The sequence below is a fragment of the Peromyscus leucopus genome, chromosome 7 (genome assembly GCF_004664715.2).
Source record: "Peromyscus leucopus breed LL Stock chromosome 7, UCI_PerLeu_2.1, whole genome shotgun sequence".
In the NCBI taxonomy this organism is placed as follows: domain Eukaryota; kingdom Metazoa; phylum Chordata; class Mammalia; order Rodentia; family Cricetidae; genus Peromyscus; species Peromyscus leucopus.
In genome coordinates, this window is record NC_051069.1 from 113,172,551 (window position 1) to 113,197,150 (window position 24,600).

Consider the following 24,600-nt stretch of genomic DNA (forward strand, 5'->3'; position numbering starts at 1 on the left):
CAGGTGGATCTCTGTGAGTTTGAGGCCAGCCTGGTCTACATAGTGAATTACAGATAGTCAGGGCTGTTAGACAGAGAAACCCTGTCTTGAAAAACCAAAAGAGATTCAAGAGGAAGAGGTGCAGTTGCCTTTAGCCTACTGGCTATGGATGGCTTAGGACTTCTGTTGGTCTTTTCTGTGTCGAACACACAGATTGCAAGCCCAGCACCACTTTGAGATCTTTGGCAGCAGTTAACTCTGCAGCTCACACACAACTGAGCCTGTATGATAATGAGTATTCAGAGACAGGTAATTCCTGGGGGGCGCTCACCAACCTAAGACAGAGAGCCTGTGTGTCCTGGGCAGGCATCTCCATGACGGGTAAGATGACCTGCTGTGGGATGTTAATGTATGTCCTGTGGGAGCCCCTCTTGGGTTCTTTGTGGCGTTGCCCAGCAGATCCGTATAGAGGATGATTAGGACCATGGGCCTGAGTGCAGGTGTTTGAGATGGTCTGCACTTGGCTGTGCTGGGGGATGGTCTGTATGTCAAGTTGTTCTGATTGGTTAATAAATAAAACCTGATCGGCTGTGGCTAGGCAGGAAGGATAGGCGGGACTAACAGAGAGGAGAAATAAAAGGACAGAAAGGCAGAAGGAGACGCTGCAGCCGCCGCCATGACCAGTAGCATGTGAAGACACCGATAAGCCACCAGCCATGTGGCGAGGTATAGATTTGTAGAAATGGATTACTTTAAGATATAGATTTATGGAAATGAATTAATTTAAGATATAAGAATAGTTAATAAGAAGCCTGCCACGGCCATACAGTTTGAAAGCAATATAAGTCTCTGTGTTTACTTGGTTGGGTCTGAGCGGCTGTGGGACTGGCGGGTGACAGAGATTTGTCCTGACTGTGGGCAAGGCAGAAAAACTCAAGCTACAATGACCTGCTGACATCCCATGCAACCCAAGTCAGAAGCTCATTTATTAGTAAAAGGGGGACCTGTAGGGCCCTGGCCCCGTTTTGGGTAACTTTTGCCTTGCTTGTTGACCTTGACCTTGATATCCTCCCTATGCTAATTCCCTGCCAGGTTCCACCCTCATGAACACTTAAGTGAAGTTCCTTGTCTGTGTATCCTGGGCGTTAACAGCTTAGATGCAAGACTGTAAAACATCGGTAACGAACTTCTGCCCTCCAGTGTTCTCCCATTGTGCTGTAAGCCTGTATTTAAAACCTCTTCCCTTCTTCAATAAACAACATTCGGCATTAAAAAAAATAAAAATAAAAACAAATAATCTTAAAAAAAAAAAAGAGGGAGAGCTGAATTTCAGACACTTTTATACACTCAGACAATCCCTAGGTAGGAAGTCTCTTCCAGCAAGACAGGACCACTGCCCAGCACCACCCCATCTGAGACAAAACCTCAGGTACACTGTGATCCATGCTTGCTGATACTACAAGCCAGTTAAAACTAGAGACCTGATGGGAGCATGCCTATAATCCCACTACTCTTGAGGCTGGCAGCCTGTAAATAATAGCAACATATCATTACCTAGCAGGTAAAAAATCCAAAGAAACTAACAAAAAACTAGGGTAATCACTATTAGATGTCAGTAAAAACACTAAATGAATGTATGCTTTATTACAACAATGCTGTTGAAACTTTCTACCTACGTATGTGAATTAAATTGTGATAAATACCTAAGACTAACAAAGAATAGCTCCCTTAGCACTGACCTAGGGAATGTACTGTAAATATAAGGCATGCTGCACAGGTAGACATACTATCAGATCAGTCAAACAGGCTGGAGGCTAGCCAGTCAGTCCTATATGGTCTTCCATCCATACACATGCCCTGCCTCTCCATCTCTCAGGGTAGCGTCTGTCTTTCAACCCTTGAAGGCAAGAACTCTGCAGCCACTCACTCCTTATCACTGGAAGTTCCCTAAAACTAAGACTGCAGCGTCTGAGAAGCAGGCCAGTAACTACTGCCAGCTATGACTAAGGCCTTCATAGACTCTGCTTAGAGTAGTCTTGGCTGCATAGGTCACTAGGGGCCTCCAGCTGATTGAGTCAAGAGAAACATCACACCGTTACCACTTTAAGATGCAGTTTGGGAATGGTTTGTTATGCCAATGCTCTTGGGAAGTAAGCTTTTCCCACATGAAAGTACTTCAGCCAACATACCCCGTGACTCTTCTCTTAAGCAGACTCAGGACATTGCGTAGGAAAGGAGAGCACTTACCTCTGCCCAGATCTGCACATGACACAACTCATGAGAGACCAGCTGAAGATTGGTTATCTGGGGTCACTTGTGTTGCTCTGGCTGGGGCCCACCTGGATAAATATCAACCAATTTTGTCCTCCACAGTAGTGACTGGGCCTTTCTGAGAGGGAGCCCTAGGCTAGCTGGGTAAAGCAGCTGCTCCAAGACTTCTTGTAGAATGCTAAGGCTTCAAGTCACCACCTTCTCACCTCACAATATAAACACACGAGTTAAGCAAGAGTCCCAAGAGCCTAAGACCTGCAAGATAGCCTTGAATGGAGGGAGGAAGCCTTAAGATTGAACATGCTGTCTCTACAATGTGATAACTTCTATTTTCTAAACACTGGCATTGGTTCCTTAGAAAACCTCTCCTAGTACCCATGCCATGTAGAGAAAATGAACTACTTCTTGGACTTACAAACTCAGCTCTTTTATTTTCTCACATGGAAAAGGAGGACATTCTGGCTGCTCATGGATATACTGCCCCTAAGCAATTCAATTCTTTTCATCCTTGGTGCTTACGTTCCCCTTAAGATTTATTTTGGTTTCTCCCTTAGATTCTGATTTTTTGTTTTTGCTTTAAAATATAGTACAGGGAGACAATCAATAAAAATGTTTCATGAAGCTTGGTGGTGGTGGTGAACGCCTTTAATCTCATCAGTAGGGAGGCAAAGGCAGGCAGATCTCTGTGAGTTAGAGACCAGCCTGGTCTAGAGCTAGTTCCAGGACACCTAGGGCTACACAGAGAAACCCTGTCTTGAAAAAACAACGAACAAAACAATGTTTCATAAAGAATGCAGTGATCCTCAGGGTAGTCTCTCCCTTCCCACTTGGCCTGAGGTAATTCTCAAGGCCATCCTCACTCTCCTACTGAAGAGGGTTCACACACTCATGGCACCTAACAAAATAAAAAATAAGCAAGCACTTAACCTTGGAACTCTTTTAGATTGCTTAAGAACCTAAACATTATCTTGACCTTTCCTCCCAACACCTGTCACTTGCTGAGGTTATACACCCTTGCTAAGTCCCTTCACTTTGTCCCCCTCCTCCAACCCTGCCCTCCATCTCTCACAGCTCAGAGGAACCTGCACTTCCTTTCAGAAGTTCAAGTGGTCTCTCTCCAGTTACCAGAGCCAACTCACACGAATTGCTAGTAAACATATACCATTCAGTACACAGTTCTCACACCAACAAAGCTGTCATGATCTGCAAACTGACAAAGGAGATAGGGGAAGAGGCTGCTTTCTAACTCCCTCTCCTTTCAAGGAGTTAATGCATGTCCCTAGCTGAACCACAAATGCAACCACTAGAAGTACAATATTGTGCTCAAGTTGCAATTGCTGAAACCATTCCTGACAGAAGTTGCAGATCATTGAAAGGCAACTTACAGTCTTGATTGCTGGAATATGTATTATTTTTAAATATGTATTATTTTCATAATCATTCAAGATTAACTACAAGTAAGATTAAAATAGAGCTGAGAAGACAGCTCAGTCAGTAAAATGGTTATCATGCAAGCATGAGGACTTAAAATTAATTCCTATATCCCACACAAAAACTAAACCAAACCAACAAAAAAATTAACCAAGGGAGGGGGACATTTGATTCCTATATACCATACAAAAAAAAAAAAAAAACCCCAAACCAACAAAAAAAAATAACCAAAGGGGAGGGACATTTGATTCCTATACACCACATAAAAAAAAAAAAAAAAAAAAAAACCAAGCCGGGCGGTGGTGGCGCACGCCTTTAATCCCAGCACTCGGGAGGCAGAGGCAGGCGGATCTCTGTGAGTTCGAGGCCAGCCTGGGCTACCAAGTGAGTTCCAGGAAAGGTGCAAAGCTACACAGAGAAACCCTGTCTCGAAAAACCAAAAAAAAAAAAAAAAAAACCAAAAAAAAAAAACCAACAAAAAAATAACCAAGGGGTAGGGTGGGGGTGGGTAAGCTTGGTCCTGCCCCAACTGAAACATGCCAGGCACTGTTGACTCCTCATTCTGAGGGGGTAGGGGTCAGCTGGGGGAGGTGGGGGTGGGTTGGAGGAAAGTAGGAGGGATGGGAGGAGGGGAGAGAGGGAGAACTGTGGTTGGCATGTAAAAAACGAATTAAAAAAAAAATAAATTAAGCCAAGTGGTGGTGGCATACGCCTTTAATCCCAGCACTCCGGAGGCAGAGCCAGGTGGATCTCTTTGAGTTCGAGGCCAGCCTGGTCTACAGATGGAGATCCAGGACAGGCACCAAAACTACACAGAGAAACCCTGTCTGGAAAAACAATAAATAAATAAACAAAGTAATTAATTAATTAACTAACAACAACAAAAAAAAAAAACAGGCATAGTGGCATCCACTTACAGTCCCAGCATTGGAGAGACAGGAGAATACCTGGGGCTCACTGGCCCCAGCCCAGCCTGCTTAATGAGCCTCAGCTAGGACAGTAAGAAACCCTATCTCAAAACACAAAGTAGATGGCTCCTGAGGACAACACATGGGCCCACTTCCAACTTCCACATGTATCCCCACATGTACATGTGTACATATACAGACACACAAGAGTAATATAGGTAAAAAAATAAACTGAGACTGGGAGCTAGGGAAAGAGCTCAGTGGCACAGTGCTTGCCTATATACATAAAGTACAAGGCTAAATCTTTAACCCTGCAAAATGAAGGGGAAGAGCATGGACCTCAGTAGCAGAATGCATACTTAGTCAATTCCCAGCACCTTGTAAATAAAAATAAATCATAAATAAAGAAAATAAAAAATCTTCAGGGGTCAGCAAGATGGCTTAGCAGGTAAAATGCTTGCCATGCAAACATGAAGTCTTGGGTTCAGATCCCCAGTACCCACTTAAAAGCTGGGTGTAGTGGCACATGCCTAGAATCTCTGAACTGGGAGGGAGTGGGCTTGAGACAGGCACACCCAGAGTTCACTAGTCAGCCAGTCTGTACCATCAGTAAGCTCTGAATTTAGTTTGAGACCCTCTTTCAAAACATAAGGTGGGCAGCAACAGAGGAAGACCCCAACATTGACCTCTGACCCACACATATACAGAAGTAGGCTGCTCTCTATGTGTTTGAGACCAGCTTGCTTTATATAGCCAGTTCCAGGTCAACTGGGGCTATATAATGAAACCCTGTCTAAAAATATTAATTAACCTCTAAAACAGCACCAAAGTAGTGCCCTGCATACTGTGCAGCATAGCTGCTCTCCCTTTCAGAAGAGCACAGCAGGAAGCCCCCATACCATGCATAATAAACACAGTGACTACAGAACTAACCCATAGGTCCTGGCCCTGAGAACCCCAAGGCAGCACAGAAATGGGTAAATGGATAGAAATGGTCCTATTTTTCTAAATGCAGTCAAAGCAGTTGTCACTACCATGGAGTGAAAAGATGAATGTAGACTAGACTTGTATCTTTCCTCTCCTGACTGGTTCACTCACAGAAAATAAGAAAATTTTGTTTTATGAGCATGGAAGGAAGTGTAGGCCTGAAAGGACAACAAGGCCAAATGAAAGTGATAGCCCTCCACCTAGTTTCTGAATGCAGAGTCCCTCACTCCAGCGGCAGCCACCTGGAACCACAGTTCTTCCTATACTTTAGGAATGGACAAGCAAAAGACACAAGAAAACAGCAAATAAAAAACGGGTATCAAGATGGGTGGTGATGGCACACACCTTTAATCCCAGCACTTGGGAGGCAGAGGTAGGCGGATCTATGTGAGTTTGAGGCCAGCCTGGTCTACAAAGCAAGTTCCAGGACAGCCAGAGCTGGTACAGAGAAATCTCGTCTTGAGAGAAAGAAAAAACAGAGAGAGAGAGAGAGAGAGAGAGAGAGATATCAATTAACAAATCAGAAAGAAGGCAGGCTTAGGGAAGTGGAGAGATGTCAAGCAAGACAGGAAAAGGGGTAGAGTACTGCAATTCCTGAGCTGTGGGAAAGTTCACTGGCCAGGCAGGCAGAAAATGGAAGCAGGACCAATGATCAGCATCTTCAAGATAGGTGCTGGAGCACTACGGGGAAGAAGGACCAGCTCCTTCTATCCCAAACCTCGATTTATCTCAAGCCAGGCCAGAACCTGGTAGCTGCACCAGAAAGAACTAGACACTATACTATACCTGGAGCTTGGGTACTATCTCTACTGAATAAAACAAGACCAGTTTCAAGATTGACAGGGGCTCAGCAGTCCTCAACTCCCTGCTTCTGTTAAACATTAACAAAGACTACTGAAATCACACACGTGTGCCATCATGCTTGGCTAGTTTTGACTGTTTTTAAAATAGAAATGTGGGGCTGGAGAGATGGCTCAAAGGTTAGGAGCACTGGTTGTTCTTCCAGAGGTCCTGAGTTCAAATCCCAGCAACCACTTGGTGGTTCACAACCACCTGTAACGAGATCTTGTGCCCTCTCCTGGCCTGCAGGGATACATGCAGGCAGAACACTGTATATGTAATAAATAAATCTTAAACAAAAACAAAAAACAGAAAACAGAAATGTGGCTAGGCAGTGGTGGTGGTGCATGCCTTTAATCCCAGCAGAGGCGGGAGGATCTCTGTGAGTTCAAGGCCAGCCTGGTCTACATAGTAAGTTCCAGGACACCCAGACCTACAAAATGAGACTCTGTCTAGAGAAAAAAAAAAACCAAAAAAAAAAAAACAAAAAACAAAAAGACAGTTGTTTCATGTATCCCAACCTAGCAGCCAAAGATGACCTTGAAATTCTGACCTTCTTGACACTACCTCCCAAGTATACACTATTGTCATTTGCCACCAGACTACAAAGTGATAGGCAAGCACTTTACCAACTGAGCTACACTCCAAGTGTTCTTGTGTGCGTGCGTGCGTGCGTGCGTGCATGGTCTTCATGAACATGTGTATGCAGAGGTTAGAAGTTGACATAGGATATCTTCCTCTATACTTTCTATGTTATTTTTTAAGATGGTCTTAATCCACTAGACTTGGAATTTACCAGTGTGGTTAAACTGGCTGACCAGGCAAGCCCCCAGGATCCTCTGATCCCATCCCCAGCACTGGAATTATAGGTGCATGCTGCCACATCTGACTTTTTATGTGGGTGCTGGGGGGGGGGTCTGAACTTAGGTCCTCATGCTTGTACACCAAGCACTTCACCCACTGGGTCATCTCCCCAGTCCTCAAAGCATTTTTAATAAAATGAAGTATTTCTAAGGTTACAGATCCTAACATTCTGTGGGTCATAGGTACCTTTGGAAATCTGACTTAAACTATGGGTCATCTCCCTCAAAAAGATGTATATGTATTATGCACCGTGTGTGCATAATACAATTTGAAGAGAACTACCTAGCTGTGAAGAAGGCAGGAGAGAGATCAAAGTGCTGTCAGACTACAAGCAGGATTTCTAGAAGACCCAGCCCTTCAATCAGCCTTCCTGCTCCCTCCCTCTACAGGTAGAAGGAACAGAGCAATGCCTAACTGTAAGGGTAACCCACAGACCCCTGGAAACATATACAGGCATAAACTCTGCCCCAAGGACCTTCAATCTACACACATCTTCAATTGAAGAACAAAATATCTTGTGTATACCATTCCTCCTCCCAACAGCTTCTCCAAGATAAGCTCATATTGACACTAAGACTCTAATCTCACCACCAGCAATCTTTATGGAGACCTTTCTGGCTCAAGCAGATGGTGGCTGAGTATTCTTGCCCCACCTTAAGGGATAGGTATCCTGGCCAACTTTCTTCAACACCCTCTCACCCTAATCATCACATGTTGCTTTCTCTAATAACCATAACCATGTGGGGAAAAGGGGAAAAAAAAAACTTTTTCAAGGATAACTAGCTATTGATTCATCTGCCTAGGGACCACAAAGCCATCATGCCCCACAAAAATCTCCTCCCTTCAGTAGCTATGGCATGGCAGTGTATACCCTACAAGCTCAGGACTAGAAAAGTAAAAGCAAGAGGATCCAGAGTTCAAAGACACCCTGAACAACCTAACATTTCAGGTTAGCCTGAACTATGTGGCCAAACCTTGGCTTTAAACACAAAACCAATCGCTTCTCGGACTTTTGGCTAAGATCAAGTGTAAACACAAAACCAAATCACCCATGTAGGCTTTTTGCCAAGATCCTAGATTTATATCTCCAGAAGAAAAGGAAAGGAGACAGGGGAAAAAAGAAAAAGAAAAAAGGAGATATAAGGAAAAAGGAGTGGAAATGAAAGAAAGGGGAGAGGATGGGAAAAGGAAAGAGAAATGAAAAAGAAAGGGAAGGAAAGGGAGAAAAAGAAAAGAAGAGAAGGAATGAACAAGAGAGGAGAGCAGGAACAAAGGGATGGATGGAGGGATTGTATACAAACAGCTATGCCATAGCCCAGTGCTGGTCTGGTGGCAACACCGTGGTCACCCACAGACCACACAGCCCCGAGTGCAGGTATTCTTCACTGTTCACATTCAAGGTGCTGCTGTTTAGATCAAATCACAACTTAAGTTCTAATATTAGATGAACTTCTGACTCTGATACCTCTGGGCTATGTTACTCCAGACAGTTCACACTACTGTTACCAGAAATCTCCAGTGTCCTACGTAATCCAACATATGGGCAATTTTCAGAATGTACTTATTTCTAGGCATTGTGCTTATATACTAGACACACACTAGAGATTTCTGACAAGAAACCACATCTCACCTGGAGTAACAGGACTCCCAGGTTGCCATAGCAACGGGGAAGTACTGAGCAAGTAGCCTTATTGTCAAATAACACTATGGTGACTCAGCTATCACAGGAACAAGTCCATTCTCAGTGTCACCAATACGTAAAGATAAAATTTAATCCACACGCAGAACTCAGATGCTAGAGGTAAGAAATCAGTAACTAGGTGTAAATTCAGTGGGAAAAGAACATGCCTGAGATCCGGAGGGCACAGTTAGATCTCCTAGTCTCAGAGAAGAAAACAATGAAGAAGGGTGTGGAAATCTTAGCACAGATTCAGGAAGAGAAAGGAATCTCTGGTGATTCAGATGTTAGGTGTTTGAAATTTTGGATAGTGAACCTAAGCCCAGAGTAACTCAAGGTGCCAAGAAAGGTACAGAAAATCTAAACAACAATCAAGACATTGTATTAAAAAAAAAGTCAAGACAGTGAAGATACGTAGAAAAGACATTTTAAAAAGGGAAAAATTAAGTTTGCTTAGCAATAAATCCCAGTATGATCTTTTTTTTTTTTTGAGACAGGGTTTCTCTGTGTAGCTTTGCGCCTTTCCTGGAACTCACTTGGTAGTCCAAGCTGGCCTCGAACTCACAGAGATCCACCTGCCTCTGCCTCCCGAGTGCTGGGATTAAAGGTGTGCTGCACCACCACCACCACCACCACCACCACCACCACCACCACCCGGCTCCCAGTATGATTTTTACTAGCAGTGCAGAGGTAAACTTTGTAAATGATGCCGTGTTTTAGAAAGAAAGCTTAGAGATTCCCTGGTTAATATTCTCTTCGAAGTCCACAAGGAGATAATGAAGAAGGTTGCCAGGAATCTAAGAGCAGTAACATTTTAAAAGTTTGGGGATGAAGCTGGGTGTGGTGGCACATTCCTTGAATCCCAGCACTCAGGAGGCAGAGGCAGGCAGAGCTCTGTGAGTTTGAAGCCAGCCTGGTCTACAAGAGCTAGGGCTGTTACACAGAGAAACCTTGTTCTAAAAAAGAAAAAGGAAAAGAAAAAAAAAAGTTGTGGGTTTTGTTTTTTTTTTTTGCTGCCATAATTCGTACAGTAAATGAAGCATCCTTGACTATGGTCCCTATCAGGTTTGCCACCAGGAAAGCTGCCAGTACCTTCAACACTACTTTTCTCCTTAAAGAAGGCTGTTAGTACGCTCAAATGCCATATGTATAGGAAAGTCATCTGCAAGGCGTCCAGGACCACAGGTGGTCAGAATCAGAAGCAGCAGGTTTGGGGAGGGCTCAGGTTAAGTGAGTCTGCTGATTCAGACCCACCAGGGGAACCATCACTACCAACATATGGAAAATAAAAGGAGTGAGGATGAGGTGTGTACATATGAGAGGTGTATGGGTGGCATGGGGTGGGGCTGTTTGATATTTGGCTAGTTCATGATATTCATCCAGGGATGGGGGTGGTTTGGGGGTGAGCAGGCAAAAGTGTGGCCAGCCCTCCCTCCTGCACAATAAACCCCCGAAGTTAAAACAAAACAAACAACTTAGTCACAAGTCAATGGGCACAGGATGCCTTCTTGTGAGGTGACTCTGTGATGGGTGATTGTGCTCTGCATGCTGTAAATGTGTTGCTTCCTTTGGTTGATAAATAAAAAGCTGATTGGCCAGTAGCCAGGCAGAAAGTATAGGTGGGATAAACAGACAAGGAGAATTCTGGGAAGAGGAAGGCTGAGTCAGGAGTCGCCAGCCAGACACAGCAGAAGCAAGATGTGAAGGAAGAACTGAGAAAAGGTACCAAGCCACGTAGCTAAACATAAATAAGAATTATGGGTTAATTCAAGTGTAAGAGCTAGTCAATAGTTAGCCTGAGCTAGTGGCCGAGCAGTTATAATTAATATAAGCCTCTGTGTGTTTACTTGGGAGACATGAGTTGGAGAGATTTGTTCTGACCACCGGCAGGCCGGAACATAAGAAAACTTCGGCTACAACTCTGTGATTCAATAGTGCAAACAGGCCCAATTCACAGTAAAGGTAACATCTTGGCTGAACTTGGCCTCCATGAAGACGGTAAACATCATGGCTGTGCCACTTCCTTTCATTCTCCCAAAGACATACAGATGAGAAGCTGTGGAATACAAACTCTTACCATCATACCACACTGCAACCACTGCATCAGGCTGGCTTCCTTATCCAAAAACTAAGAAATGACCGTAGAAACCTATAATAGTCATTGGCCACAAACAGAGCAGCAAACCAATTCTGACACTACTAAGATGCCTGGGCTAGCCAGGGAAGGTGGATATATTGTCATAGTTTTGGGATTCTCCAATAAAACATAGCACATCTCCACATCATCTAAACAAGTCACCCTCAGAAAGGGTTCAGGCAACAGTGAAGAAAAGGGTCTAAGAAGAAAGCCCCCATGTAGATGATACACAGAAATCAAAGCCAAGAGAAAAATAGAACAAGGATCTAAACGGCTGTTTAGATAGAAATTACACATGATGAATTGAAAATGTCACAAATGCATGTGTTCTCTCAGAGCAGTCAGGATGGAAGAGCATCTCGAGGTCCCATTCTTTCTCACAGACTTCTTCAGAGGCTTCCTTCTAAAGCAACAGCTGGGGAGATCCCGGAGAGCCAGTCTTGTGCTTCCTCGCATGTTCGCAGGACCACACTTGTATTTCCTCATATCCTTGAAGGCTACACATGCTTCCTTGTGTGCTCAGGGTATTGAGTTTATTGCTGGAAATCCCTCAAGAAGACTGTTTTCCATTGAGGCCACACTGAGTCTGGTGCAGCTGACATGGTAGATGGAGCCAGGGTCCAGTTGCCTGCCTGCCCACTGACTCTTCTGGATACACTCACTTACCTGGCAGTCAGTGAGCACCTGACAACATATACAGCACAGGAACTACCCTGTGAGCCTTACCTTATGTACACTTTTGGGATTCTCCAACCAGGCACAGTACATTTCCTCCACATAGTTCGAACTAGTCCCACTAAGAAATGGTTCAGCAGCTACAGGTGCAGAATAGCACCGAATCTGTTGAAACGTCCTAATTGCTGCTGGTTTGTTTTGTGAAAATGTCTTAACAGTCTGGGAGGCCGTCAATGGCCTCAACTTAGCAGCACAAGTCCTTAAATGAAACATTTTGTCCTGAAGCCTTCCACAAGTACCTGTTTAAAAGACAAAAAATAGAGAAGTTTTAAGAGAACATTAAGGACATAAAACTTGCCCAGCTGTTCAGGAAAAAGATTCTAGCTTGAAAGGTATTTACAAGAGCCAACGACTTGCTCAGTGCCTAGTCACATGCTCGAAAGCAAGACAGAGCATGACTGTCAAACTGGCACACTCACATCCCCTACGATGCCTGGATTAGCCCGAAGGGAGGCAGGTACAGGGTTGCAGACTTTACTATGACTTGGGATCTTTACATTTACATACTGTCTGAAACAACTTTAAGAAATGACAACAAGGATTGGTTAAGATTTAACATTAATTGCAAAATGGTATTTTCTAATGTATCCAGAAATCATCAAGTATTCTCTGTGCTCTTAGTATTCTGGGGAAGTAGAGAAAATTGACTTTGCTTATCCTCAAGTAAGTTAGCCCTTGAGCAATAAATATAAAATGCTAGAGAAAGCTTTGCTTCAACAGAACCAAAACTAGAGAGCTTCAAACCCTCCTCAAAATAACTCATCAAAAAGTTGCCCTTCTGGGCTGGAGAGATGGCTCAGCAGTTAAGAGCACTGGCTGCTCTTCCAAAGGACCTGGGCTCAATTCCCAGCACCCACATGGCAGCTCACAACTGTCTCTAACTCCAGTTCCAGGGACTCCCAACACCCTTATGAACATACATGCAAGCAAAACACCAATGAACATAAAATAAAAATAAATTTTAAAATAGATTTGCTCTTCAGCAGATGGCACAACAGATCCTGCCTCTACCAGGATACCTTTTTGTTATTCATACTGAGATGTACATTCCAATTAGCTTAGCAAAGCCTGTCCTTCAGTTTTCTCTCTTACATATGTGGTAAGAAAACTGTTGGCAGGTTATTAGGACACAACTCCAGGGTCTCTTCCTAATACATTAAGAACAACACAGTAGGGCTGTAGATGGCTCAGCAATTCCCTTGTGGCTCTTGTAGAGGACCCAGGCTTGATTCTCAGTATTGATATGGCAGTACAAAACAGTCTGTAACTCCAGTTCCAGGGGATCTTATGCCCTCTTCTGACCTCCACAGCACTGGGCATGCACATAGAACACATATGTGAAGACAAAACATACATATACAGAAATTTTTTTTTTTAATCTAAAAAAAGAAAAAGAAGACACGACTGAGGAGTGGCAGTAAATGCCTTTATTCTCACTATCAGGAGGCAGAAGTAGGTAGGTGGATCTCACTGAGTTCCAGGCCATCTCGGTCTACGTGAGACTCCACTGCCACAAAAAAAAAAAAAAAAAAAAAAGAGGTGAAACCCTTTACACACTATATACAAAATTCAAAATGGATCAAAGTCTTAACTGTACGAGCTAAAACTGAAGCTGGAGAGTTGGCTCAATGATTAAGCAAGTTTTTACAGCTCCTTCAGAAGACTCAGGTTTGATTCCCAACACCCACAGGGCAGCTTACAGCCACCTGTAACTCTAGATCCAGGGAATCTGACATCCTCTCTGGCCTCCACAGGCACCAGGCATATACATGGCATAAACACACACAGAAAAATTTTAAAGAGAAAGAAGAAACCTATGTATTTTGAAAAAACAAGATGCAAAAAGAAACAGCGGCCTAAGCTCAAAGACACAGTGCTTGTCTAGAATAGGCAAGGCCTTGGACTAGAAATCAACCTAGGTAAAGAAAAAAAAAAATGAATGAAAAGAACAGAAACAAGAAAAAATTATTTTTAAGTATTAAATTCATGACCTTAGGAAAGACATACTTAAATATTAGATATATGTGATAATTAGATAATTACAGATATCTACTATTCAAGCAGGTATCAATAAGCAGGCAGACTAGTAAGGATGGAAGAGGCACTTTTAGAGGTATTGCATAGGGGCTGGAGAGATGCCATGGTTAAGTGCACTGGCTGCTCTTCCAGAGGACCCAGGTTCAATTCCTAGAACCCATATGACAGCTCACAACCGTCTGTAACCCCTGGAACAGGAGTTACAGACATACATACAGGCAAAACACCAATGTACATAAAACACAAATAAATAAATAAATTTTAAAAAGAGGTGCTGCATAATGATGCACACCTGTATCCCAGCACTCTGGAGGCTGAGGCAGAAACCTCTAAATATTAAGACACACATAGACATATAGTATCTGTTTGATATATAGTCAATATAATATATACATATAGGTAGGTCCAAGGTCAATCTCTGGTGTCATTCCTCAAGTGCTACCTTCCTTTCTGGAGACAAGGTGGCTCAATCTCCTAGAACTTGTCCAATAAACTAGGCTTGCTGGCCGGGAGCCCCAGGGATCCACCCACTTCTGCCTCCCCAGTCCTAGTATTACCAGCATGTACTACCACACCCAAGTCCTCAAGCCTGCACAGTAAGCACTTTATCAGTGGCACAGGTATCAATGACACCCACTTGCCATGTAAGCATTACACACTAGACCTGACTGTTCAGTATCTTTGAACCAAAGAGCAGAGACCATAATTACTCTTGTCTCTCTCATTTCTTTTTGTAATTATACTACAAACATTAAAGCACTTTGTAAGCCTCAAGTATTTCTATGACTAAAGAATTATAACTTGGGGTTGGGGATTTAGCTCAGTGGTAGAGCACTTGTCTAGCAAGCACAAGGTCCTGGGTTCGGTCCTCAGCTCCGGAAAAAAATAAAAATTAAAAAAAAATAATTATAACTTACAAGTAGGCCAACTTACAATTATAACTTATAAGAAGCCATCAGAGATGTCTGAGGAATGCAAGGTCCCAAGATAAGTAAACATCAGCCACCTTGGTATGGCAATTACTCTAACTTGTGAAACAGTAGTAGTGTCTCTCCATTATTTGGCACACCAGCCTGCTTAGCACATCTAACTGCATGCAGGCTCTCGTCAGACCACTGAGCAGTTTCTGAAGACTGCTATGCTCTTTCTCTAGCTGTGGCTCTGCAGCACCAGAGGTGCCCAAGAGTGCAGAGGTCTAAGTAGGCAGACTGGTGAGGGCAGAAGTGAGGCATTTTTAAGAGGTGTTGCATTATGACACACACCTGTAACCCCAGCATTCTGGAGGCCAAGGGAGGTGCATCTAGATTTCCAGGTCAGCCTAAGTTACTTAGACCCTATCTCAAAGAGAACAATAATATGTTCTTTTTTTTTCCCTTCGGTTTTTCGAGACAGGGTTTCTCTGTGTAACAGTCCTGGCTGTCCTGGAACTGTTTGTAGACCAGGCTGGCCTCGAACTCACAGATATCCGCCTGCCTCTGCCTCCCAAATGCTGGGATTAAAGGCGTGCACCACCACTGCCAGTCTCAATGATATGTTCTTAAAGAGTGAAAATTATGACATCTTCCTAGAAAGCATATAATCTGTCAACATTTTATTAAAGCACATACAGAATTTCTGTTTCCTGCTAAACTCAGCCCCAAACATAAATGTTAAATTTAAAACACGTCTCCAAAAGGTGGACAAAGAAAGCAAACTGATTTGAACTTTGAATCCTGGAACCTGAAGAGACACAGACAGATCACTGACAAGCACCGTTCTTGCCACATGTTCCAGATTAATTAATAGAGAAGCTCTAAGAAATACCAACAGGTGGTCGGGTGATGGTGGCACAAGCCTTTAATCCCAGCACTCAAGAGGCAGAGGCAGGCAGATCTCTCTGAGTTTGAGGCCAGCCTGGTCTACAGAACCAGTTCCAGGATAGTCAGAGCTGTTACACAGAGAAATCTTGTTTGGAGAGCAAAATCCCAACAGGTGGAGGCACAAAGCCCGTGCTCTTAAGCCAAAGGATAGTGACAGTTGCAGCAAGATGAAAAATTCAAACAATTTCCCTACTGCAGTCAAACACCAGAGAAAACTCCATAGTTCCACCCCCAGTGATGTCAAAATACAAATCAGGGGCTTTCTCTCCACTTTACTCCAACAACAATCAGTTGGGGGCCTGATTCTAGCAATAATGAGGGCCCACTCCTCATACTGGGTGGGGGACTCATAACTACAGTAGTAATAAGTTCTTCTTAGACTTGAGGTAGCATTCTCTGCTATTTGACAGTCAAAAAGAGCCTGCTATACTTTGATTAGACATGGAAGAGTCAGGAGTCAGGTATGGTGGTGCATGCCTTTTATCCTAGCACTGGGAAGCAGAGGCAAGAAGATCTCTATGAGTTCCTGCCTCAAAAATGAATGAATGAGATATGGGCCAACCAGAGATACATAGTGAGACCCTACCTTGAAAATAAGTAAATAGATGGGATCAATTCTCATAACTTCTCAACTTACACTAACACCAATATGTCGCAGCTGTTAAGACTACCAGATAGGGTCAGGTGCAGTAATGCACACCTTGAATCTGGGCACTCAGGAGAAGGCCAATATGAGTTCAAGGCCAGCCTGGTCTACAAAGTGACTTCTAGAACAGCCAGGGCTACACAGAGAAACCCTGTCTCAAAAAAAAAAACAACAACCAAAAAAATTCCCTAAATTGGTAAAAGGCTTAACCATACAGATTTGTGGTGATATTGTGTTCCCCAATATATTGTGCACCCTAATAAACTTATCTGGGGTCAGAGAACAGAACAGTCGCTAGATAGACATAGAGGCCAGAAAATGGTGGCACACACACCTTTAATCCTAGCATTCCAAAGGCAGAGAGATCTGTCTGGATCTCTCTGAGTTCAAAGCCACACTGGAAACAGCCAGGCACGGTGACACACGTCTTTAATCCCAGGAAGTGATGGCAGGAAGCAGAAAGATATATAAGGGTGAAAACAGGAACTATAGCCTGTTAAGCTTGTAGGCTTTTGAGCAGCAGTTCAGCTGAAATCCATTCGGATGAGGACACAGACGCTTCCAGTTTGAGAAAACAGGATCAGCTGAGAAGTTGGCCAGGTGAGGTTAGCTGTGGCCTGTTCCGTCTCTCATCTTTCAGCATTCACCCCAATACCTGGCTCCAGGTTTGTTTTTATTAATAAGACCCTTCAAGATTCGTGCTACATAGATTCAAGAAGATAAGCAGACCCTAAAGCCAAACATTACAGACACATCATAAACTTATGAAAACCTTGCCGGGCGGCGGTAGCGCATGCCTTTAATCCCAGCACTCGGGAGGCAGAGACAGGTGGATCTCTGTGAGTTCGAGGCCAGCCTGGTCTACAGAACGAGATCCAGGACAGGCACCAAAACTACAAGGAGAAACCCTGCCTCAAAAAACCAAAAAGAGCCGGGCGGTGGTGGCGCACGCCTTTAATCCCAGCACTCGGGAGGCAGAGGCAGGCGGATCTCTGTGAGTTCGAGGCCAGCCTGGGCTACCAAGTGAGCTCCAGGAAAGGCGCAAAACTACACAGAGAAACCCTGTCTCAAAAAACCAAAAAAAAAAAAAAAAAAAAAAAAAAAAAAAAAAAAAAAAAAAAAACCAAAAAGAAAAAACAAAAGAAAACCTTGTGAATAGTTACAATAATTACAATAATGCATTATGACCAAGAAAACAAAATTAAAGAAAGAGCCTGGGAAGATTGCTTAAGTGGTTGAGAGTGCTCTACAAGCATGAACCTACTTAAAAAAACATGTGCATCTGTAAATCCAATGCTATGGGAGGCAGAGACAAGAAGACTGCTGTGGGAGGCAGAGAGGAGGACCACTGGGGTCTGCTAACTGTCAGTCGAGCTCCAGGTTCAGTGAGAGAGCTTGTCTCAAGGAATAGAAAAATTTAAATAACATAATTCTTTCTCATCAGAAGCTGGAAGGCCAGGAAAAACTGACAGTTTCCAAAACTAAAGGAACAGAACTGTCAATCTGAAATCACCCAACAAGAGCTGCCAAGAAAGATCATCACTTTGGTAAAGGCACTTGCTGCCAAGTCTGACAACCCAAATTGGATCTCCAGGATCCACACAGTGGGAAAGAGAAGTGACTCTCTAAAGTTGTCCTCTGACCTACCCACACACACACACACACACAGCACCAGGAACGGTGCGGCATGCCTGCAAATCCCAGCATTTAGAAGGCTGAGACAAGAGGATAACCATGGGTTCAAGGCGAGCCTTGGCTGCATGTATGCTAGAGTAACCCAAAGGAAGTCCATGGAGAAATCAAACTAGAATAAGCAAAATGGAAGACTTAAATTTTTAGCACATCACTATAAATCCTAGCACAGCAGGAGAAGCCCAATAGGCAGGTGGGTATATGCTTATCTACAAGAATATTACTTCAAAGATAGTAACACTGAATGTAAGATTGAAAACACATATTTCATGCCAGATGGTGGTGGTGCACGTCTTTAATCCTAGCACTTGGGAAGCAGAGGCAGGCAGATCTCTGTGAGTTCCAGGCCACCCTGGTCTACAAATCGAGTTCCAGGGCAGCCAGGGCTACAGAGAAACCGTGTCTCGAAAAACCAAAAAGTTAAGAACCCACATATTTCCAAGAATGGCCCTATTATTATCTAATAAAGCAGAGAGCAAAGAAAAGGCAATTACCAGAGACGGAGAGAGACATAGAATAATGAAAAGGTCAATCTACAAAAAAGATAAGCAAACCTCAATGTGTACATGCCAGGGAAAAAAGGGGGCCTGCAAGACAGATGGGTGCCACCAAACCTGACCACCTAAGTTCAATCCCCAGGACACACATGGGGAAAGGAGAAAAACAACTCTCCCAAGCTGTCCTATGACGCCTACACAAGCGCCGTCACGTGCCTATGTGTCCCCTACAAATAAATACATGTAACTTTTTAAATTAAAAAAAAAAAAAACCCTGCATAATATGTGATGCAGAGTGACAAAAATAGAAAAAAAAGACAATTATAGTGTCACTCACTCATCCTAATGCCAGCTACTAAGTGATCTACCCGGGGCCACATCAAGGGCAGGACTACAAGACCAGGCAAACAAGGGAACTCCAACAGTGTCCTCTGTTCAATGTCATACATAGCCCAGGATGCACAGACACAAGTCAGGCCTGTAAGGGTCACGAAATCCACAGAAAAATCTGGGGGGGGGGGGGAATTACTTCTGTTTTCAGTTCCTTGCTTCTACTTAGAGGTCAAGAGGCTGAGCTGCACCGTAGAATCGGCTTCGCTGTATACAGGTAACACCTCTGACTAACGATCACCCTATCTAAACGGTTGCCATGTCCTTTGAGGCCTCAACCGGGGAAAACTGCTTGACACCACTGACCCCCACTGGGGCCCCTAGAGGTGTTCCTCGAGTGACCTTTTGACGTCAAGGGTCTAAAACTCCACCCTCCAATGGTAACGCCGCCATTTTCTGGTCCTGCGGAGCGAGTCAGGAAGTGGGGTTACGCATGCGCACAACACCTAGCCCTGTCTCGCTCATTCCCTCTAATTCCCTTTCTGCACACCTCGCCCTGCTCCTTTACCCTGCCGCCACCCCTATGCCCTACCCTCGGGCGTCCTGTCTTAACACTCGGGTCCGCCACGTGGGGACTCCTGCCGAACTTGTCATTTCAGCGACTGGCGCACTGCGCGGTGGGAAACTCAAGCGAGGGCGCGGTAGCCGGCTTCCCAGGCACTCGGCGGACTAACTCACGCCTGTCACACACTCTCGCGAGGAAAGCGGTGCGCGGACGGGGTTTCTAGGGAAACGAGTGTCACCTTGGCCCGCTGCCTGCTTTACCTCATACCGGCAAGCGGGGCTGCCGCAGGCACCAAGGTCAGCGCCGGTGACCGGGCGCGGCGGACACAAGGACGGCGGCCCGCTGGAGCCAAAGCACGCAGGACAAAAGAACGCGCGCGGGCCGGAGGAAGCCACCGGGCCACGTGACGTGCCGCGACCTTGGGGGCTCTCCCGGGCCGCCGAGCCACCGACACCCTAGCCCGCCGCCTCCGAGGCGCAGCCAGCAGAGCCAATAGCGCTCGGCCCCGCGACCCCCGGCGCGCGTCCGCGCCCGCCAATCTCCGCCCGCCAGGCGGACCCTACCGCTCCATTGGCTATGACGCCTGTCCGTCAGGCCTCGTCCCCCGCCCACCATCGCCGCCCTCCGTCAGCCCGGCTCGGTCCGGCTTCACGCCCGTCACTCAGGTGCCCCGGCTGCAAGGGCGGGCAGGCCTCACCCTCGGCCGCAAGCTCCGGCTGTCAAGCGCCGAGCCTCCCAGCACCGGACGGAGCCCGTCTGCCGCGCAAGGTTACCTGTCTCCCGTTCTGCTCCACCCGAGTGAGGCGCCGACACCCCACTCCGGGCTCCAAACTCTCGGCCCCGCCCCGGCGTGTGGCGTCAGCGCGTAGCCCCGCCCCAGGGGCGCGGCCTGGGCTGTGGGCGTATCGTGACGTCACAGAGTTGCGTTTCAGGCCCTTGGGCCTCGCGCCCATGCGGAACTTTGCAGCTGGCCGAAGCCGGCCTGTTGCTCGCCGCGCTTCCGCTGTCATTAGTGGGACGCTTCCAAAGCCTACTTAAGACTCCTGTAAATTCAGGGCGTGTGGTGCACTCTGGCAATTGCGGCGTGTGGCAGGAGCGTCGCGGCTCGGAGGCCCACTGGCTTCGTATCCAAAACAAGCTGCGTTAAATAATAGTTGGGTTGGTGAAATTTATCACTGCACAAAATAATTTGAATAACAAGATCTACATTTTTTTTAAAAAGTAGTTCGGGGTTTTTAAAAGATTTTTTTTTTTTTTTGAGTGAGTGCTCCATCTGCATGTATAACTTTATGCCAGAAGAAGGATTCAGATCCCACTATAGATGGTTGAGCACCATGTAGCTGTTGGGAATTGAACTCGGGACCTCCGGAAGAGCAAGCAGTGCTCTTCATTGCTGGGCCATCTCTCCAGCCCAAGATTTACATTTTTGCACGCTTGTTTTGTAGCAGTCTTTGTGAAGAGTAGTTAGTGAGCCCAATTGTGTATAGCAAGCAACCTCTTATGTGGGTGTTCCTACCTGCTTTCCGACAGGAAGCTGTGCTGGGATCCCCCTGGATTGTCCTGTCTCCAGAACCAGCTATAAACAAACAAAATACCACTAGTTAATCTGTCACATTCCACTGGTCATGAAATGCTCCCAGTGTAAAAAATGTTCATTCAGCTTTGGAGGTACACACATGTACTTGGGAAGACTGACCAATTGGAGGTCAAGATGGACTACATAGAGATCTTGTGGCCAGCCTGGGCTACATAGCTGGATCTAGTTTTGTTGTGGGGATCCCATCCATTTAGCCAATGGTATTGGGGTAACAAGCCCTAGGGTGTGATCTTGTCTGTATGTGACCACATAACAAGGGTCGTGCTCTCTCTCTTGGGTGGTTGGAGCAGAAGCAAGAGGCTGAGGAGCATGGCTTGTGGTTGGTTCTTATTGCCCTTGGGCAGAACGGCAGGACAAGGACAGCTGGATTACCAGCAGCGTCTACTTTGTTCTGTTTCATGAATGTACCTTATTTGATTACTTTCCCTAATAAATTTTACCTGGTCCATTATAAGTGTCCCACTTCATGGCACCCAACGTGGTGATTAGGAGAAAAGCTGGATACCATGAAAATTAATAAAGATTAGATTTGAACAGGAGAGACTTCTTAATAAGGAGAAGTGATAGTTCATTTACCCGTGTGACAGTTCTACAAGTTGAAAGGAAAACTCACCAAATAAGAGTTGGGGCAGGATTCTGTCTTTGTCTTTACAGAATAATAGAAATGCCCATTTTTAAGAAGTTGAACCAGTGAGCTCCAAGTTCAGTTTTACCTGGTTCATTGCATCAGTGTCTCACTTCACAGTCTCCAGGAGGGGAGTGGTTCATTTCCAACCCTGTCTTTTGTTGTTTGAGACAGTAGTAATTCAGGCTGGCCTCAAACTCACAATGTAGGCTGGCCTTGAACTCCTGTTCCTTTTGCCTCCATATACCAAGTGCTGGGATTACAGATACGTAATACAGTCTTCATGCTCATGGCCTTTAACTCCACTCTTATTTCTGTTTTTTTAAAAGAGTACAGATTATAGGCTCAAGAGTTTTTGCTGGACAATAACACAGACTTTAAATACTTGATGATTTGAGACACTTTACCCTTGCTATGTATGGCAGATGATACCAGTGCTGTGAATGAGATGGCTCAGGAGTCCTTTTGCCCTACTGAAATAGAAGTCACGAGTAAGCCAGAAGCTCTCCAAGATCTGATCTTCAGCAGCAGTGACAGACCATGGCTCACAGGCAAAAGCAGCATCAAATGGCACAAGAGAGCTGTCTTCCTGAGGATCTCAGGGATTGGAGCCCTTGGCCCTACGGGCGGTCGATGAAGCTCTTACGTGGGCCTAGGAAGCCAAGGTTCCTCAACCCTCGGTTAGAGCTTGCTGTTGCAGCCTAAGGACAGCCTAGGTACTCAAATTCCTCATCTGAGATCTAATAAACAGTCACACAGAGAGGTCAAGTCTTTATGGCCAAGGATCTCATACCCCACACTGTTACACTGGCTGGTGTTGAGGGCTAAGGAATCCTGCTTTCCTAGGCCCACACAAGAAGGCTTTCTTTGTGTTATAGCTTCAGCCCACACTACCAGAAGTAGGCAAGAAAGGACCACTCAAGAGAATACTTTTAAAATGGGACCTAGCCTAGAGGTGTGGAACACCTTTTTTCCCGGCTCTCAGGAGGCAGAGGTGTATGAATCTCTAGTTGGAGGCCAGCCTGATCGACAGAGCAAGTTCCAGGACTACACAGAGAAACCCTGTCTCAAAGAAACAACAACAACAAGAACAAAACTAAAATAAAACTGGGCCTTCTGTTGCAATATCAGGGGAAGCAGCACAGGACAGCATCTCCCAGTGGCCTCAGGAAGGGAGCTTTGGCATCCTGCTTATACCATACAAAGGGAGTGTTTGGTCCAACCCCAGCCCTGCCTCTTAGCACCAGCCACTGAGCATCTGTATTGATCCACTCACAGCTTGGCCTCCATAGCACCATCACAGCAGTCCCCCTGCACTGAGCCAATAGGGAAAATGCTCCCACTCTGGCCTATATGGACATGGTTGTAGGGTCATTTAGAGTTCATTAAGGCTTAAGATAGCTAAGCATCTGGTACACACAGCCCTGGCTGCCTCTGGACGTTCTGAGGTCAGGGCAATGAGCTAGGATCGTTGTTTAATTTTCAGATGGCTGGTACTGATAGAAAGATAGAACTAGTGGAGGTAGCTAAGTTGGTAAACTGCTAGCTGCACAAACATAAGAACCGGAGTTCAGATCAGCACCCACATAAAAAGTGGGTGTGGCCACGCAAGTCTGTAACACTAGCATTACAAAGGCTGAGACAGGATCCAGAGAGCTCACGGGTTAGCCAGCCCAGCCAGTCAGTGGGTGCTGGTTTCAGTGAGAGATCCTGTTTCAAAAGGTAAGGTGTGGGGAAATGAGGAAGACAGCCATCGTCAATCTTTGGCTTCCACACTGTCACATGAACATTCAGGCACATACAAATATGCACACAGATACATGTATTTCCCTGAAAGCTAGCGTTATCAAGTACCTTTTACCTTTTCAGGTATTTCTTGGCCTTTTTTATTTCATTTTATTTTTTTCACTTGTATATATTCTATTCCAGGTTTTTGTCTGAATTAAAATATTTTTGTTGTTGTCTTTTTTGTGGTTGAGTTGTAGGAGTTATTTACATGCTTTGGATGTTTAAACCCTGCCAGATATGTGATCTGCAAATATCACCGTCCACCCCCATTTTGTACATTCTTAATTTTCTTGATAATGTTCTTTAAGAACAAAAGTGGGTCTTTTTGTTTGTTTGTTTTTACTTACTTGTTTATTCCTTGGAGACAGGGCTTTGCTATAAATGTGTAACACATATGTGTGTGTGCCTGTGTGTAGCCCAGACTGGCCTTAAACTCCTGACTCTCTTATTTCTAGTTTTTTAAAAATTGAGATGGGCCGGCTGGTGGTGGAGCATGCCTTTAATCCCAGTACTCGGGAGGCAGAGGCAGGCAGATCTCTGTGAGTTTGAGGCCAACCTGGTCTACAGAGTGAGTTCCAGGACAGGCTCCAAAACTACACAGAGAAACCCTGTCTCAAAAAACCCAAAAGAAAAAACAAATTGAGATGGGTCTTACTTTTTAACCCAGGCTGTCCTTCAACTCTGGGACATAAGCCACCCTCTTGCGTCCAAGTAGCTGGTACTACAGGCATATACTACCTACCACACCAGACTAGTTTTTAACCTTTTGTTCTTAGAGCTTTTATTTCATCAGGAGAAATTACTCAGCTTAGTTTACTTTCTTTTTATTTATTTATTTATTTATTTATTTTTATTTTATGTGCATTGGTGTTTTGCCATGTGTGGTTGGAAGTTTTTCTGTGTCCTGCCTGACCCATAGTCAGGACAAATCTCTCACCCACAGTCCCACAGCCTTTTATAAAATAATTACACAGAGGCTTAATATTGTTTATAACTGCTCGGCCATTAGCTCAGGCTTATTACTGACTAGCTCTTACATGTTAAATTAACCCATTTCCATAAATCTGTTCTTTGCCATGTGGCTCTGGGCTTACCAGTACCTTTACATCTTGCTTCTCATGGTGGCGGCTGACA

At 44.9% G+C, this 24,600-nt stretch overlaps 1 protein-coding gene across 6 annotated transcripts in view; it reads right to left on the bottom strand.

The window, feature by feature from the left end:
• Ogdh (oxoglutarate dehydrogenase) overlaps positions 1-20,331 on the bottom strand; it is an 82,269-nt gene extending 61,938 nt beyond the window's left edge. For 3 of the 6 annotated variants that reach the window (XM_028870570.2, XM_028870569.2, XM_028870566.2), the window contains exons 1-2: positions 20,230-20,331; positions 11,822-12,069 (exon numbers count right to left, since the gene is read on the bottom strand). In XM_028870570.2, coding sequence (XP_028726403.1) covers positions 11,822-12,043 — 222 coding nt within the window. In that variant the 5' untranslated portion in view covers positions 12,044-12,069; positions 20,230-20,331. Of the gene's footprint in view, positions 1-11,821; positions 12,070-19,483; positions 19,613-20,153 lie in introns of those variants that run through there. The other 3 variants (XM_028870568.1, XM_028870567.1, XM_037208087.1) reach the window with 3 other exon arrangements.
• Positions 20,332-24,600: the final 4,269 nt, after the last annotated feature.